Here is an 18,851-nt window from a genome sequence, read left to right on the forward strand (position 1 = left end):
TAGAGGGCTATTAAGGTGTTCAGGGAGAAGGGATATACATGATGAGAGGCTGAAGGAACTGGGTTTGTTTAGCCCAGAGAAAAACCAGAAGGCTAAAGGACAAGAGAGAAGGGGACTCTACTGCAGTCTTGAATTACCTAAATGGAGGTTACAGAGAATAGAACCTGACTCCATCATCATGGAGGCACACAGCAAAAGGAACAAGAGGCAACTGCCATAATCTCCAAGAAAGAAAGTTAGTTACATAAGAGTAATTAGGTATCATGGAGAAATGACTGTAGCATCTCCAGCCCTGTAGAATTTCAAAACTCAAGGAACTGAGCAACTGTTGCTCTGAGCAACCCAACCTAACTTTGAAGTTAGGGTACTTTAAGCAGGTGACTGACTTCAAGATCTTCCTTCTAACCTGTTTTTTTTCATTCATCTCTCTTACCAAAGTTGTCATTTACTTTAAAGCTAGCTCCTTGTCACAACAGAGCACACTTTTCTGTTCACATAAATCACATTTCATTGTTGCTCTGGGGCTAGAGATACAGTTCTACTATTTTGACATTTCACTATGAATGTTTATCTGGCTCTTGGTGCTTTGCCAGGGATCACAGAGGAATATCGTGCTAGAACTATACTGCCATATCACCTCGTGTAGCTATCCACATTCAACAGCAGATAGTGGCAAAGATGTTTTCTACATACATTAACCAGTTCTACATCATTCTCTCTTTGCAGGTCACTAGGAAAAGAGTAAATCACTGAAAGCAGAGTGTGGTTTTATTACCTTAACAAAGGCAGAGTGGTTTTATTACCTTGACAAAGTTCCCATAGTTGCTTTCACATTTTTTGTCTAATGGACACCCTTCATCAACAACACACTGAGCAGAGGCAGTTACTTCCCTGCAACTGAGTCCACAGAGAGATGGATGCACTTGCGGTTCTTCCACCAGTCACATGGTTTGAGTAAGGATCATCTACTAAATGGTGCAAAAAGTTTCTGGGTCACTCAACATATGAGTGTTGCTGTCTGAAAAGAGAGTTATCTCATTCAGTGAAATCAGAAATAAAATGAGGTGGCGTGGAACTTTTAGCTGAGCAACTAAGGGTTACTTGCAGTCTTTGTAAGAGCTCTTGCAGAGGACCAGTTGCAACATCCACAGGCAATTACTGTGAACTATTACCAGCTGAGTTCCATGCCACACAATGCTCATGGTTCTCACCTTGCTTCACTGCATATTCTGCAGCATCTGTGAGCACAGTCACTGCTGGGATCTTATTTTTTTGCCAAGGTAGAAAGCAATCGCGACGCTGGAAACATCCACCCAAGATCATGTAGTCTAAGCAGCTGTTCAGGGAGAACAGTGCAGAAAACTCAGATGTAGTTTTCTCCTAGTCTTCACATAATATGGCACAAACTCACCATGTTTTGTTACAAGATTGTCTGGAAACGTGCTGTCCCATGGTGCAGCTAACTTTGGCTCCAGTGAGACAGCAGGATAGAGGATGTTCTGTGCCAAAAAGGACCTTGATAACTCACAAAGCTGGTTATAATTTGGTCACTTTTAACATACATGCTTTCCTACTCTTCCAGGTATAGCAGTTACCACTGAGAGCCTGTGAAACCACGCTTTCCTATAAACAGGAAAAATAAAAGCAAATTGAAAAAAAAAATGTATGCGGGAAAAATGAAAGCAAAAGCAACTTCAAACAGTCTCTTTACTATGATATGGTCTACATTACGGAAATAATAAAAAGTAATATATAAAACTAACCAAGGGTTATTTTTACTTAGGGTTATATTTCACTCTGCAAATTTTTTTCTCAATGACAAGAAGGATTTCAAGCATTGGTCTATCCTAAACTACCAATAGGCACTTCAGGCAACAACAGTTAGGATTCTTAAGCCTGTGCATACAACATGGCTGGTAAATGCTTCTCTAGAGCAGTTGGCAAGTAGATGTCTGGCAAACCAGACATCACACCACAAATACAGCACCAAAAGGGAACATGTGTGACAGGCACTTATCAGTGCTGACAATTCAGGAAATCATTAACGTGGAGGCAGATACTGGAGGACACACCACGAGATTGTCATACTGATTTTGTAAAGTAATGGATGCATAGGTGCAGAATTACTGTGAGATTAATGGATTTGAGCATTACATTAGCCATTAATGTGTAGTAAAATGCCCTGATATGCAATTATTTAGACTACAAGAACTGCAACTCTTTAGACTTTAAATCCTAAAAAGATCAGTAAGAAACCTCAGTATTTTTGAGGTGGATATAAAAACCTGTTTTGGAATTAGATGTCTTCTCAGAGCTGTAGGCCTTCAGTAGAAAATCCTAAGGTCATTTCTTTGTCTGGAAAACTCATACATTAGATCTGTTTTGGCTCCATCTAGAGATTCATTTACAAATTGACCTGCCATGTCCCTACAGGCTTTGTTTAAGAGACCAAAAAGTGCATGGAGTTGAGTACCTACAACTATTTGTAATGCTTAATTACCACTGGTTGTAAACCATGTCCCGTCTTTCCCAGCCATTCCTGGGATGTGGACCCCACAAAACATGCATGCTTAAAAGGCCTCTTTTTGCCTAAGTGAACTTTCAGAAAGTAACCAAAACTTTTTGCAGAGGTTATAGCTTGACATCTGCTCTGATACATCCTACCTCATAGGTATTCAGCAGCATGCAAAACCATACATTGATTACAGGAACTGTACTTCACTTGTGAAGGCTCCAGCTAGATAATGGGCAGCTTTTGGACCGGGGGCTATTTTTTCTTCCCAACCAAAGCCTGCTCTGGATGTAATTTTAATGAAATTTCATGTAACTAATAGTAGTATTGTTGGGTTCCAGTCTAAGCACAATTGCTTGAAACAAAATAGCTTCAACACACTAGAGCAATTGCCTCTCTATAGCCTTCAGCTATGTGTAGCTTTGTAAAGGGATGTTACCAGGAGGAACATTTCCACAGGATGTTACTGCAAAAGGAGCCTTTCTGTCTGATAGAGCTGTCAGCACCATTAAATTTGGCATCTCAATAGGATCTGAAGGTCCTAAAGACCCAAAAGCTACTAATGGTACTTCCGTACTACAAATACACAGGTTTAAGATCAGAATCTCAAGAAGAGACATTGCAAATGGTCAAGTAACAGGAGTCCTTGGGAAAAAGGAGTTCTCTTCCTATGGAGGGAGAACATCATCCTGATTCCTAGCTGGAGAAAAGTCCTGCTTTTCTTCAGGGATACACAGACTTTTCCTACAGATTTCCTTCCATTTCCCATGCATACCAACTGTAACCGACATACTTAGACTGTTAAAACATGTCATATAACAAATAGGAAGAAAAATTTAGTATTTTTACTGTTTTTTCAGAATTGTCAGCTTATCGTTACAAAAAAAAAAAATTTATATTCACGTCAGAAGCTCAGCTTCTGAGCAAAAGTTAAGAGAAGTTTATTCCCATTGCAAAATCTTGGTTTGGAACACTCAGATTGAAAACATGGTAAGAAACTAAATACTAGAATCAAGATCTGCATTCTGAAAAGCATAACTCAGGCAGAAATAGCCCCTTTTGCTCAAGCATGCATGTTTTGTGAGAGAAGGCAAAAAAGCAACAAGTGAACAAAAAACTCCAGTAATAATTTAGGCATTTAACAAAAAGTGAATTTAAATTTAAATACATATCAGTGTTTTTAATGTAACATGATTCACTGAGATCATATTTGAAAGATCACATGTATATACCATCACTTGAATTACAAACTTCATTCATTTTAGTTTATAGTTTCCTCAGTACAACAAAAGTCTTCTGCGAAGTGCTAGTACAGCATCCAGAACAAAAACTGCAAATTTATCTCAGGTCTTGGCTTGCTACTCCAACACAACCAATTACTAATCTAGATTGCTTGTGTAGTGGAGAATGAATGGGCTTGGTGAAAAGCAGCACACTAAGGGAAGAGATAGAAATTAAAGTGTTATTGCATTCCCACTCCCTGTTTTTTCACAGCTTAAGCTTTCACAGCACCCAAGGGTAAACATGGTAAGAAAAGCAAGTAGTGAGTGACTTTCAGAAGAAGGCCTTGCTCATTTAAATATATGAAAAAGAGCAGACCTAAGGGAGTAGTCCAAGGACACTGCCCCTATGACCGCCCAGCCCAGCCCTCACTCCAGCTGAAAACTGCTGGTTCAAGACCTGGCTCTGGACCCAGTTCCTTTTGCAGATAGGTACCTGAACTGGTATTTAAAGTGTGCCTACAAGCTTAGTCCTGCAGGAGCCAAAACTGTCTCCTAAAATTTTCCTACTGTGGCTGTCCAGAGTAATGAACATTTTGGCAGGGCAAAGAAATCTCTGTAATTATATCAAGTCTAGATTTATTTAACATCCATGATAGATGTCTATAGATTAAAAGATACTCGAGCCAGTAGGATAACTCAGACCATATGTAATGCAGAGTTCAAAAGAAAGCGTAGCCATTACTCAGAAAAACTCAATTTTTAAGAAGTGTAGGTTGCCATTTTTGCTGCAGACTGATATACATGAATTTGAACCTGTCTGTGTCACCAAAAATTACTGAGTACACACAGGCAACCTCTTTAGAGGTAAGTGTGCTAGACTAATCTGCTAACAAGAGCAATGAGCATTACCACCTTTCCCGAGTCAGGGATTCAAGTTCAGGAAGACTAAATCCAGGACAGGATTCTGGGCAGTAAGTCCCAAGCCTGTCTGCAAGGATTGCTCAGCTGGGGAGTTGTGGGGAGGACGACAGCAATCAGTTTTATAATGGTAGTTTCTCAGGTACATCTTCCCCAATTTGTGATCAGAAAGACCTGGCTTCAGAGCCCTACCTGGTCACAGTACAGTGGCTGGCACAAATCCCATTCCCAGCCACAGCCACTGGCTCCCAACACTGCTCAGAGGCTTCCTTCCAGGCTGTAGATTCCCCTCCTGTTCCTGTGGGCTGAGTCTTGGCTCAGCTACCAGTTTGCTAGGTAAACCTTGGCACGTCATGTCTCCGTAGGTCTGTTCTTCCAGCAGAAAGAAAAGTGTAGCACTGATGTCAATGGTTAAGTACTTCAAAGTCTACTAAGAATGCTGTCACACTAAACCTTTAAAAATGGAAGCTGTAGAACAGTAGTTAGAAATATTTACCCTTCATTTGAGAAAGCCAGGGACTGCGATCCAGCAGAGCAGAAATGAATACCGTGACAGAAAGCCAGATGTTAGTACTGTGAGGCTAGAAGGCAATTAACTCGGTCCTTCATAAGGTATCTGATACAAGCTAGACTGGAAGTACAGTTTAAAATACATATTCTCTGGAGTCACTCACTTCATTCTACATTGAGCCAGCTAATTTTTAGCTTTACACAGTAAGTAAAAGCAAATAAATGGATTAAAGGAGTATTGTGGGTTTTTTTCCAGAACTTTTGTCTACCAAGTTTCATGTCCTCAAAACACTTACTTGAGATAGTCATAAAAAGCGGAAGAGCAAAGATCATGTAGAAGCTTCAAAGAACCACCAGGCTCTAAACTGAAATAAACCACAATAATAATAATAATAAAAGTAACATCATCTACCAGTTAACACTGTACTCAGGTTGAGCTAAACCCCCTTACCTTCAACAATTTGGGTTACAAATGCAACATTTATATCCTGGCTCCTTTTGTCTTCTAGAGTAAAGAATGTTACATAGACACTACCATTTAATTAGTTTAATTTCTTCTTAACACAATTAACACTTCCTATGCCTAACTAAACCCAACTGAACTGTCACCCACTGTTTATGCTGCCTTCAATCCTGACAGCTTTTCCCACAAAGGGGTGCATATGTGTGTGTATTAGTAGACCATTTGTATGAAGAAAAGCCTCAACCAATTTTTCTTTCTCCTTTCACAAACAAAAAAAATTAATTTATTTCATAGCCGGAGGGAACAGGAAAAACCCACAAAAAATTAATTTCAGGTTAAAAATAGTTAAAATTATAAGATTGGGATTGGCACAAAGTGCCAGTATTACAGTATTAAGTTAAACTTGTTCTCTTACAGTTCAGTTGTGTTACATAAAAACTGGCAAAAGAAGTTAAAGAAAAAAAAGTCTGTCTTTCAAACTAAAACTAGAGATGCTTAGAGACTTCCTTGAATCCCATTTTCCTAATTGTTTTAGCTCACTGTATCTTATTTTTTTCTATCATGGAAATCTTGTTATAATGATGTGTAATATACAGTATTAGTATCAAAAATTTAAACATGCATTGTGCCGAAATTATTAGGTGCTACTGTGTTATTCTATACACAAGATATTCAGTGCTCAGGACTTGAAAACTTCAATTGGATTTTATTGTGCAATGAAAAGAAAAAAAAAAAAGCATAATATTGTGGATAACAGAAGCCATCAGATATGGCCGGGTGCAGTAATCCTTGCAAAACTCCTAACAAAGTGCAGCAGGAGTGGAAATGTGCCGTGGGTAGAGCTTCATGACACCACTGCAGGGCCTGGGCAGCACACATTCAGCATGAGACGGCTGGTGCTCCAGCCAGGCTCCAAAGACTAGTTAAGTCATACAAAACACCTCTGATTGCCAGCACAACTCAGGACGGGAAACATGTAAAGCATGTGGCACGCTGGCTAGTTAAACTGGATTTACAGCCTCCTTGCACTGCCAAAACAGTACTAAGCAAGCAAAGAGTAATACTGCTGCTTACACCTCCCTCTGCTCCCTTTTCCTCCTCTGCCCTAGATTTTTTTCATGTGGCTTCTTCCCTATATATATATTCTATGGCCCTGTGACTGTACACTCCCTTATTTCTTACTGTTTTCCTCCAACCAAGTACCTACTCATTAAATAATGAAAGATATTTGGTACAATGAGTAGTTTATATAAAGAAATACTTAGCAGATAAAAAACTGCTTTTGTGGAGTTTTTTATCTTTAGAAAAATAATTAAGGGAAAATTGCTTACAGCTCTTAAGTTTGAAAATTTGCTTTTACTTGCACCATGACTAAGGTCACAAGTACTCCTCGTTTTCATGGATCAGGCTAGAAATGACAGATGTGATCACATACAGACTGAAAAATGATCTAAGCTTTGTGTAGAAAATAATTTCTGGACATCCTTATTTTTCTTTGTACTTGCAAGTCATGAGCTCAGTACTCAATTTGTCAGACTTTTCAGTCATGAAAAATGGCACCATGTAAGATCCTGCTTATATCTAAACCTGTATTTAGGCAGGGCAAATACATTTTTGGCACCCTAGATGCCTGAAGTAGTCTGGTATGGTACAAAAGCTTAGAAAAAACAAGTATGCCAAGAACGTGAACTTCACAAAAGAGACCTGGCACAATCACATTAAAGATCCCAGAAGACAAAGAAATTCCCACTACAACTTACACCTAACAAAACTAGCTGAGCAGAACATTTCTCCTGGGATTTGGGACAATAAAATTTTGTTCCCTTTCAGGCTAGTGTTTTCAGATTTGTAACTGTCTGCAATGCAGTTTCCTAATGTAAGCTAAAATCCATGATCTTCTGCCCACTTTAGACTTTGGCACAGCTTCAATAAGGTGCAACACAGTTATTTTCTCACGTACAGTTCTGTGGAAAGGACAGTCTTGTGGAAACTGGGAGATGGAAGGAATGTTTAAACAAAATCCATGCATCTAGTTTCCTAAGCGTGAGCAAATCAGTTTTATGAAGCAGGGGCACCACTTTGCTGGGGAACTCAGAGCTGACAAGCCCTGCTTAATTCTCTTAACACACATGGGTCCCAGTCCTCAGGAGACAGCCGAGATCTGGATTCCAAATGGGCAGAAACGCAAAGCCATAAAAGGTACATGACGTCCTACCATACCTCTCCTGAGCACTATTTATGCTAAGGTTTGGGTAACTTGCTACTTCACACATTGCATTATTCCAAGTTCCCTTGTGAAGCGTGTAACATCCACCACCATCATTCTGAATTTCACTCTGGGTGGCCAGACATCTTACAACAAGGCTCTAACTTGTATCCCTCAGGTACCTGAAGTGCCTACATTTAGTAACCTCTGTGAGTAAGAGAAGCTCTGGGAGTGCCCTGAACAAATCTCTTAGAAGCATAGCATGTACTTTAAAGGAAGAAAAAAACCCACCCAAATCTTAATCTAGAAACGACCACTGACAAAGAATCTGGCAGACCACTGGTTAAGCTTTGCAGTGTCTAATTATGTTCCATCAAAATTGTTCGCTTAAAGCTAAAATTTATCTGGCTTAAATTTCAAGACATTTCATCCTATTATAGCTTCTTTAGATCAAAGAATTCTCTATTATCAAACTACTTTTCTCCATGAAGGTAATTATAGGTAGATGCTCACTGAGTAACCACATCGGCCTTTGATAGCTTACTTTGGAGTATTGTAAAGCATGTGCTTGATTTTTGGCACAAGAGCTGGATACTGCATTTGGCACTAGTATAAGCACTACTGGAACAAAAGTAGTATTACCTCCCCCATACCATCTGATATTCCCTTTTGAATGCATCCAAGAATTGCATTTGGCCAAGTGGGAGCTTATGTTCAGCTGACTATCCATCACATCTCCCAACTTTCTCTCAAAAGACTGATTCTTGGGATGGGCTCCCATTCTGTTTCCAGATGTATGACTTTATACTTGGTGATAGTGAAACAGGCTGTGAGCTGGACACCAGAAAAAAAAAAAAAAGAAAAAAAAAGTGTATCAATTAACTGTAGAGCCTGTAAACCTTACCATGCCTGAAAAAACTGTGAATTGTTAGCATTTCAAACAGTATCCTGTTGCTTCTCCAATAGCTATTAAGTAAAGCATCTGGCTTCAGTTCTGAGGAAAAAAAAAAGATGTTGGTCATTCTGAAAGAGGACGAATTAATAGAAATTTTATTCCAGAATGTGTTAGCAGCTGGCACTTACAGTGAGAAAATAACAGCATGTTTGCAAGAACCTGAACTTTATCATAGAATGTTGACAAAGGATCTGCATTACTTATTGTTTAGGGACTGAGTGACTGTCTTTATCAACTACGTTTTCAACTCAAATGCTCTGAAATGCACTATTCATGCACTCAGTAAGTGGATCATGCTTCGTTTCCAGCGCAAATCCTGACCTTACTATTAGATCATGAGTTGTTTCTGTAATTGCCTACTATGGGACATGCCTGAAGAGCAACACTAAAAATCTTGAAAGCTTGAAAGGCGACCAACTACACAGGATTACCGGCTTAAACACAGCTATGCTTTAATATTTGGTTCCCACACGATGTATTAACATTTTGCAGCTGTTATCTGAAAGTGCATTTCAGAGGCAGGTAATAAAAATTGAGTTGCTGGAGTACCAGGCAAACCAAATTAGCTTTCTCCTCACTAATGTTTTAGTGTAGGTATTTCTTAAACAAAGTTTGGGACCCACAGGGCACTCTTATCAGACAAAGTCCTACAGCTCTGATTAACTTCATTAGTTTATATTTTATCCTCTATACTTATCATCCAAAGTTTGCTATTCATTTGTATGGCTTCATTACATCCACGAAAAGCTTTTCTGTTAAGAATATACTACAGCACGCATACCGTCAAAGGGAAGTAATTGAAACCCTTGTAGCAAAGTCACAGATTAACTACAATTGACAGGAAGAAACAAGGATGCTGAAGTCAACAAAACTCTCCTCAGGTATATCCCCTGGGGTCATTGCCCAATGGTGCAGTTTTAAACTGAAAGGAGCCAGATTGAGACTGATCAAGATGAGAACAGAGGTTTCCCATTAACAGTGCAAGTGATTATTTCACAAGACTTTTTCCCTTCATCCAGCAACTTTATGAAAATGTTTTTTTCCTTGTAAATCATACTGCTTATCATGATGCTTAAACTTCCATGGTTTTCACCTCATCAACTTATTAAACCCATTTCAAGCATGTATCAGTAGTCTAATTACTTGCACTGAGTATCTGTAAGGAATTGTTAAGCTCTTCTGATTTAGTGCAGTTACTAGCTTAAATGGACAAAGGTGTTGGTATTTTCATATTTAGACACAAGAAGCTGTATTTCAAGATTTTGGAGCTTGTCTCACAACAAGGGAATTGTCACTTTAGGTTTTAGAACCCAGTTGTTCAAGTATCTGGTAACACGGATCAATCTGACACGCGGCTCTTTTGCAATGTTCTAACACATTAACAAACAAAAGCAGACAACTACTTCAGTTAAGCCACTAATTCCCCAAGTTATTTAAAAACAAAACTAGATTTTGACAAGCTTTAATAAACTAGCATTGCTATTAAAGAGTTTTACTCAAAGTGCATAAATCAGCTTTTGCACAAATTAGGAAAACAAAATCAATGCCACTGAATTTTAATTGATGTAAATACAACCCACCTGCAGCTGACAAAAGCATTTCAGTTGGAGCAGACACGACTTGATCTGTCCTACCAAATGTCTCAGCAGGCTAAGGCTCCTTCAGTGAACTGCTTGCAAGAGACAAGTCAGTTTTGAATGTAAGCAGAATTAGGCACTTTAATCCCGGGTTTCTAATCTCTCCTCTACTAGACCTACGCATATCAAAAGCTGTTCACATCCTCATTAATTCTGGTCTCCGCTTCTATAGTATCTGAAATAAAACACTGCAAACCAACTATGTAAAGATGAGTAATTATCTAGAATGTAGAAAATAATTTTTGATTTAAGTATTCCATGTTTCCATTGGTAAAAATAAATCATGTGAAGGTGTTCAGAGCTGGAAGTAATTATAATAACATTAAAATCAGGATCTTTACATGTTAAGAACTGATTTAGCCTTTCCTCTTCTTTACATAGAAGAATTTTCTCACAAAGCTTTCTGGTGCACTACAACTAAGTAGAAATCCTGTCCAACAGCATCCAGCTCAGTTTGTCATTTACTGTACCTTTAATTACAAACAAAATAAATAATTCTTGCCACTCAAAAAACAATCCGTTACCTTCACAAATCCTTCCAAACCTTCTTCCTCCAGAAGGTGGTGAAACTGTATTATCTATGTACTGCGAATCCAAACTACACATGGCTTTCTGAAAAAGGTTACTCCAAAGTTAACTTAGCAACCACTACCCACTAGAGAAGACGATCATGAAGAGAGACCATTTGAGAGAACACACTGTTTTGTGCAAGATGGTTTTATTAACAGACCAGTTTGAAAGATTGCAGCTGGGCATCTGAATCTGGAAGGGGAAGAAAAAAAAGTTATCATTAGAAAGATGTAGATCTGAATCTACTTTGGCCACCCAAAGAATTAATTTATTTCTTTGGTATATACATTAGCTTTGGTATAAGCTAATACATATTCAGCTTGTAATTTAGGCTGAAAATACTAATTTTATTACACTGGATTTAAGACTACAATAGTCTTGCACACCACAACTAACTTCTAGATTAACATCTCCTCACTCAAAACAGATTTCAAGTGCCAGAACTAACAATATAAACATTTCTACCTTGAACTACTAGTACCTGATTTACTGTATGTGTAAAAGCATAGCAGGGAGGAACCTGATACTTGAATCATACTGAGGCATTGCGGACATTCTAACTTTTGCCACAGTAACTATCTTCAGCACATTTCAGGGGCTGTTTACATACAAAAATGAAAGCAAAAAGCAGACTTGAGACCAGGTCCTCTAAAGCTGCTTGAGAGCTAGTGAAACTCAGTATCTTGCCAATACTGAACTGTCTAAATTCAGTATCAAGTACTATGCTCTTTTCCCCCAGTCTGTATGAAGAAATCGGTACTGAAAGTCTTAATTTTGAGACTACCACTGAAGTAAAAAGACAAATAACAGGAAACCATTTACATATAGGGAAGCGGAATAAATGCTCATCTTCAGATACAAGTATTGTCATTCAGAAAGGCCATGTATCTCATCTGAACCTACTGCTCTAGTTGCTCTAGAAACTACAACATTCATCTATTTTCTACATGTACATTACTTGCATTTTCAACATGCACTCTATTCAAAACAGTAGGAAAAGAGCAGGAATAGGAAGTGCAGGAGATGATAACCATCAGTTATCTCAGCTTTACATCAGCGGCAAGTATGTTTGGTGTCCAAGCAGAACTAACTGTTTACAACCGTAAAAAAGGAACTGCATGGTCACTTCCTAAATTGAAAGATGGCGTAAAACCTGATGTCTGCTATTTACATCGGATGCTGAGCTAGAAGTCCACTGAAAACCACAAGCAACCAGCTGAATATCCCTCGTTTTCATGCCAATATACTGCTCCTCAGGCATGCACAGCCACTGCAACAGTACTAGAAGCTTCCTCCCTGTAGGAAAGCTCCTGAAAACAAGACCACCAGTATACTTCTGATGTCTGTCAGAGAAGGTGGGGAAAGGATCTACACTGATAGAAAAGCTGCAGGGTTTTAATTAAAAATAGCAGCTTCCATCTTTTGCTCAGAAACCAGTTTCACAAAGTGAAAGTAGTTTTGCTCAATCTTGGTTATGAAGCCTCATGCACTAATTAAGTGAAACATCTGCCAGTACTGCACTTTTAAGTTTGTACCACCAGCAGCAAAACTTCCTCCCACAGTTGAACCAAAAAGCTTTACAATAACACTTTCCCCAGGAAGCAATTATTTTCCTAAAGCTCAAGTCTCCACATGCTATGTAACTAGTGCTTTAAAACTGCTGCTTTGCAGATGGAGACAGCAAAGCAACATGCAAGCAGCTTGAGGGAGCAGAAACTGAGGATGAACAAAAAAGCTTCATGAAAAAAAAAAAGCTATCACATGGAAAGGTATTTCATAGGTCTCCTTTAGTTCCTTGGACAGATGGCAGACCTCTATGAGCTCAGCTTTCTAGAAATGTTTTCACATCCAACAAGGCATAAAAGGCTTAAACAAACAAACCAAAACAACAAAAAAAGACCTACCTCCCTTCAGAAAAAATTCTGAGAACTCATCCAAACCGCAACTGCTCCCATTTTAAGCTTTGAAGTCACAACACTACCCACTATTTTTTTTATTAACCAACCTCTGGAAGTTAGAAATTCCCAAGTAAACTGCACATCTGATGTCTAAAAAACCCAAACCCAAACATAACAATCAAAAAAACTTCTTGTCTTTGGAGGAATCAGTTTCAGAAACACTGGGTCCCTGCTTGTTATTCTTTCCAAGCATCCTAACAAATGAAGTTTTCCTAAATTCCAGCATATTCATCACACCAAAAAGTCATTTTATCTTTGACTGAAAATAAGCAACGGGTAGCATCAAGGCTAGTTTAGTGTGTAAAAAAGGTGGAAGTACAAGAATTCTGAAAACACAGTTTTGGCTTTTGGCTCTGAATGGCAAAAGAGTTCTCATCAAAGCAGGAAAAGCAGAGTGACAACAATGATGGTAAGACAGATTGTTTGAGCTAGATACTATAACTTCAGGACTCAGCTGTCACTGTCAAACTACTTTAAGTGTTAATAAACCTTCCTACTTCTAAATGACAAGACTATTCAAATGGGCAAATTAGTCTCCCAAAATTAACACCCTGGACATGTTAACATGAAAGCTTAAACTGAATCATTTTTAAGATTGAACAAGCTGAAAATTTAGAAGACTAAAATGGTGTCAATTGATAATTTCTCCTAGTCCTAAACAGGCTCTTATAGCAGAAATCGCACAATCTGAAAGAACACTGTGCTTGCAATTGCAAGACTTTATCATAACACAAATTCATTAATGAGGGCTGAAATTTTTAGGCAAGATCTCAAGGCTTCCCATAAAAAACTCAAATAAGGTTTTAAAACAAGTTATTGGTAAATGAAAAAGTTATTGGTAATGCTTATACTTTCTAAACATATCTCCTATAATGAATACCTAATTTCTTCACAAATGTTTATGCTTTATTAAGATTTAAAAGATAAAATCAGAATACTGTATTGTCCAAGAAGCTTTATACTGTAGTTGTCACACAAACATGAGTGAATATATACTAAATCTGAATGTTCAACCAATTATGACAGCAACCTACACAGCAGAGATGGAACAGTGGTTAGTATTAACCTTTGGTAGTATCTCACCATTAGTTCATTCTCCTTATGAGTCTGTTGATCTGGTCTTCTCTGTTACCAGCATCCCCACCTTCCACGAAGTGGATTGTTTTCTTCTTCATTCCACCCCGAGGAGAGGATAACTTGAAGGGCCAAAGGAAGTTGTTCACAACTTTGAAGTTCTTGCCAACAGTGTAAATTTCATGGATCACATCTTCCATGCAAATGATGCCAAGCTTTCCTAAAATTCAGAAATATAATTTTCAAAAAGTAAGGTTACAGAGCCACTGGTCAATAACAAGCAAAAAAATTATCAAGTTATTATTGTCATACCTATTTATTTTGATAAACTTCAAGAAGTCAGAAAGCACCTGCTCTACCACAACGCCCAATGACTGACTTTTCCAGTTAAAACTGATTAGCTGCAGCCAACTCAACATTATTGTTCCACGTGGAAGAGGTATCAGTTTCAAGGGCTGAATATTTGTAGCCAAAAATGAACAAAAAAATTAAAACCTCACTTCGTGAATCTTAGGAAAAGAGACTCTGTTCTTAGAAGAAAAGCTAGATTACATACACTTAAACCGCAGTTCTGTGTAGCTCAGGGAATTCACTGAACTACTCACACTGTTGAATAATGCAATAGCATGTTTTCTTAACACCTTTCCAGAGTCCTCAGTGACATGTTTCAAGTTAACTGCTCAGAAAATATAATGCTAAAAAGGCAAGTAATTATAGTATAATACTTGTAGCTTTATAATCTAATTGTCTATTGCACTGCAACAGGAACAAACATGACAGTCCAATTTGAAGTGATACACAAATCAAATTACATCAGTGTTTGCTTTCATTCATGGCATGACTGGAAAATAAGAAGCCTCCTACTTCAGTCTACTTCCTGACAAATGACAGCCACACTTCGTTTTTACTAAACACACTAATCACTTTTACTAGCTAGTTCTTCTGACAAGAAGTTTAAAACGTCTGCTTAGCAGATCATGAAGGTCTAAGACACAAATAACATCCAATACTAAGTCTGAAACTCCAAAGCTTTGTATAGTATCTTTCCTGCTGCAGACCCTCTTCCTTACTGGAAGATCTACCCACCCACTAAAGGTCAAGGAGTTTGCATTTACAATTACAAATTCAAAATGCTAGTATTTGATTCTTTACACTGGTTTTCAATATTTCCTAACAAAATTTACTTCCAGCTTGCTTTGTATTAAGCTGTTAAGACAGAAGTAGATATTATTAATCAATCGCTACTGTTCTCCAGAGATAGCGTCCAGCTCTGCATTAATCACCCAAATGCAACAAGTTCGTTTCTTGTTAAGTGAAACAGTATTTACCAAGGCGTTTCTGAATCAGGGAATTATCAGTAAGAGCAATGCGCTGCTTGTTGATCTTGCCATAACCACGCTTGTAGATCAATTCATGCACAGACTTCAGATTGGGATAACTGAAAACAGTCAAGAAAAAAAAAACACCTTAAGTCTTTCTGAGCCACATTCCAAGTTACCATCCCCCCATTTAAGATCATTTCAGCATGTCCCAAAAGTAAATACAAAGGCAACAGAGGAGCAAGCCTTCCCTATACCAAGTTCCCAGGAACACTAGTATGACAGTGTAAACATATCTAGCAGGCGCTACCTTTTAAAGCACTGCCTTAAATCACATTTTCAATTCAAAGCAGGCAAAGTATGCAGGCTATACAAAAAGATTTTAAATACACGGAAAACCTGCAAGTTTAGCATAGCAAAATGCAAAAGGCACTCAACATTTGCATGCTGATTTGCTAGAAGTGGCCAGTTAACTCACCCCCATGCAATATAGGGTTCAACAATCCGCAACATGTTGATAGAAGCTTTGTTGAGTTTTACAAACGTGCCGTTAAAAATCTGACGCAGGCGAAGAAGTTGCAATACCTTGCGGACCTTAGGGCTGACGCCATTGGTGCTAGAGAACATAAGAAAAAAGCCTCAGTTATCTACATCCCAGAAGATACTAAGTATTAGGTTAAAAAACCCCACAATAGCATTATTTCCGTATGGAATGCATCACTATTTTACCAATCACACAAACCAAGCTTAGTAAATTATGCACTATCTCTATACATTTCAGTATGAAGGTAAAACATACCTTCCATGAAAACCGAAACACACATTCTACTGAAACAATTTAGAACTATCTTGTGCTCTCATGAACATAATTCTTTCAGTCACACCTTGTTAGTTTTTTGTAACACTTTACCAAAGGAGACTTGAAACACTTCAAACAAAGCTTAGCAGAATGTTAGGGAATACTGGCATGCAATTTTTCGACATTAAGGTGAAACAGAATTATCTGCACGTATTTGTAGCCTTGCCTTATTAAAATTCAGGGATGCCCGAAGATCATAGACACAGCCAGCATAATGATTTTACATTTAATTAAATAAGCCTTTAGTGCATGTACAACATACTGCCAACAACTTTTCAAGCCACAAGAGGAAGGCTTGATTTTATTTACATACTTAAGCCCTCAAAACAGACAGAAATGTATGTAGAACTGTTTACATCTGTACTTAATCTTACCCTCTTATCCTGATCACGAATGCCAGTTTTGGTTCCGCTGGAACATAGTAATTGCCAGCTTTTCGGGCCATCCTGGCCATACGGATCTCCTGCCTATACATGTGCCTGTACTCCTTGTGGTAAGCTTGGGCTCTTGCATAGATGAGTTTTCTTTGTGCTTTACGGTGCTGAAATCAATTGAAAATTACTTAGGATTATACAATGCTTTTCAACATGTGAAAATCACCTTCAAATAATGTAACATGTTCTAGAACTTCCCACAAGTAACACAGATTAAAGGAACATCTGCCCATATCACGGAGCTAAGAATCACTCTGGGGGACACTGAGTCAGGGAAGACTCAACAAATCAGTGCTGTACCCTCAAAGGCCATAACCCTTGCCTTGTAGAGGACTAACTTTCATCTTACAGATAACTCCATACCTTGCCCTTACTCTGTCCAGAAGTGGCTTCTTATTGACCAAAAGAAATAAAGCACATGAATCCAAAAAATTAAAGAAATATTAAGGTGCTAAACCTAAACACTGTAAATTTATGTACTGCATTAGATCAGTACCAACAGCTGACAGAGCAACAGATAAGCAATCCTAGTTAAGGACTTGTGAAACACTCACCTTTTTAATAGCCAACATCTTCTTCTGACGTTTGACTTTTATAGCTGCATAAGCCTGCCGCTTTTTCAGCAGGCTTTCCGGTACAGATGGCACCTTCTTTGCTCTAAACAAAAAGAGAAAAAAACCCTTTTTAGCTGATATGTAGAAACCGTACTTTAAAGTTACACATAACGATCAATGCAAGCTCTTAACATTGCCTCGAGCCAGTTCATTGAGGCATCTTCCTTGTTCCCACATTTCCCAGGACTTGACCCAGCCTGAACAGATCATCTTTTATACGAGGAAATCTGAAAGACTAGCTGTTGAGCTGCACACACTCTACATACACAACCATAAAAACGGAGACCACTTGAGGGAGAGGAAGTTTTTACCCTGCTTCGCTACAATCTAACGTTTCAAGCACATCTGTTTTAGGTTAATACACGTTTAAACGGATACTTTGACTGAAAAAGTAGTTTGGCAATATTCTGAAATTTCTTCTGCAAGACTTCACACTCACTTAAACTCTTAGACGTGACAAAACTACCGAGATCGGTGTTTACAGAGCCACAAATACCCGGTCGAGCTCTTACCCTCAGCCTACCCGGGTACGCCTCCCTAACTCGCGACAGGCACCGCTTCGCGCACCGCAGCGCGGCACTGACCGCCCAGCCAGGGAGAGCGGCCGCCCCACGGCCCCCCCAGGAAAGCGGCGCCTGGCGGCCAGCTCTCCTGCCCCGCCTCACCGAGGGCCGGCGGGGCAGCAACCCCCGCCTGCGGGACGGACAGGACAGTACAGGACCGTCGTCGCCTGCATCCCCGCCGGGCCGGGCCCTATCCCCCCACCGCTGCCAGCACCAGGCCATTTATGCTTCTTCCCGCGCCGCCGGCGGAGACCTGGCGACAGAGGGGCTGCGCACCGCGTCCCAGCGGCAGCAGCAGAGAGCTAGCACCACCACAGCCGCCGATGGCGGCGGATTATCACGGGGCGGGACGACCACTTACTCCTTCTCCGCCATGATCAACGCCGGAAGGGAAAGGGCGGGCGCATGCGCGGAGCCGACTTAACCCATCGGCCTGCGCGGGCTGGGCCCTAGTGCCGGCAGGACCCCGCGTTTGTGCGTCCGCTGCGGTGCCCGCCCGCGGTGCGGCGCCGGGCTGTCCGGCGAGCGCCTGACGTAAGAGCACCCGGGAGCCGCCCCCCGCCCGGCCGGGCCGGCACTGGCTGTATCCGGGGCCGGGCGGGGAGCGGCTCCGCCGGCTAACGCAGCCTTCCCCGCAGGAGGCTGGAAAAGTGCCCTGCGGTGGTGGGGCTGCGGGGCACCCCGTGTAGCGCAGGGTTTCCCCCTATTCCAGCCCTCCAGCCTGCATCGAAAGCGTGTGGGACGCCACCTCCCGCCCCGCGCTGTCAGCACCGAGGCGGGGATGGAGGCTGACGCCGGGGAAGTGCCGCTCCCGCCGCCCCCCTCCTCGGCCGCCTCCACACCGGCAAGCTGGCAGCGCGGAGAGCCAGGGAAGTGGGGGCAAGACCGAAGCAAGGCCGGGCCCCGCTCGTGATTTGTAACTGCGCTCGACCCCGGGCCCCGGAGAGCTTCCAGCGGGAGGCCCCGGGTTTCCCGGGCGGTGTGTCCGGCCCCGCACCGGGCACGCCGCGCCTGCAGCACCGCGCAGCGGTGCGCA

General features: G+C 40.4%; 1 protein-coding gene across 1 annotated transcript; it reads right to left on the bottom strand.

Annotated features, from left to right (window-relative positions):
* Positions 1 to 11,125: 11,125 nt before the first annotated feature.
* On the bottom strand, positions 11,126 to 18,289 carry RPL7 (ribosomal protein L7). The gene is made up of 7 exons (XM_040585533.1): positions 18,177 to 18,289; positions 17,193 to 17,295; positions 16,579 to 16,745; positions 15,824 to 15,961; positions 15,355 to 15,464; positions 14,036 to 14,246; positions 11,126 to 11,186 (listed from the first exon to the last, which is right to left on the bottom strand). Exons 1-6 carry the CDS (start codon positions 18,188 to 18,190, stop codon positions 14,038 to 14,040), a joined length of 741 nt encoding a protein of 246 aa, XP_040441467.1. The 5' UTR covers positions 18,191 to 18,289; the 3' UTR covers positions 11,126 to 11,186; positions 14,036 to 14,037.
* Positions 18,290 to 18,851: the final 562 nt, after the last annotated feature.

The sequence above is a fragment of the Falco naumanni genome, chromosome 3 (assembly GCF_017639655.2).
Source record: "Falco naumanni isolate bFalNau1 chromosome 3, bFalNau1.pat, whole genome shotgun sequence".
Classification (NCBI taxonomy): Eukaryota; Metazoa; Chordata; class Aves; order Falconiformes; family Falconidae; genus Falco; species Falco naumanni.

Excerpts from the sequence above, each read along its gene's own strand:
- RPL7 (XM_040585533.1), bottom strand. Across the intron at positions 16,746-17,192 it reads AGATGTTGGCTATTAAAAAG|CACCGTAAAGCACAAAGAAA; the intron begins GTGAGTGTTTCA and ends AATTGATTTCAG. Across the intron at positions 14,247-15,354 it reads CCTGATTCAGAAACGCCTTG|GAAAGCTTGGCATCATTTGC; the intron begins GTAAATACTGTT and ends TCTGAATTTTAG.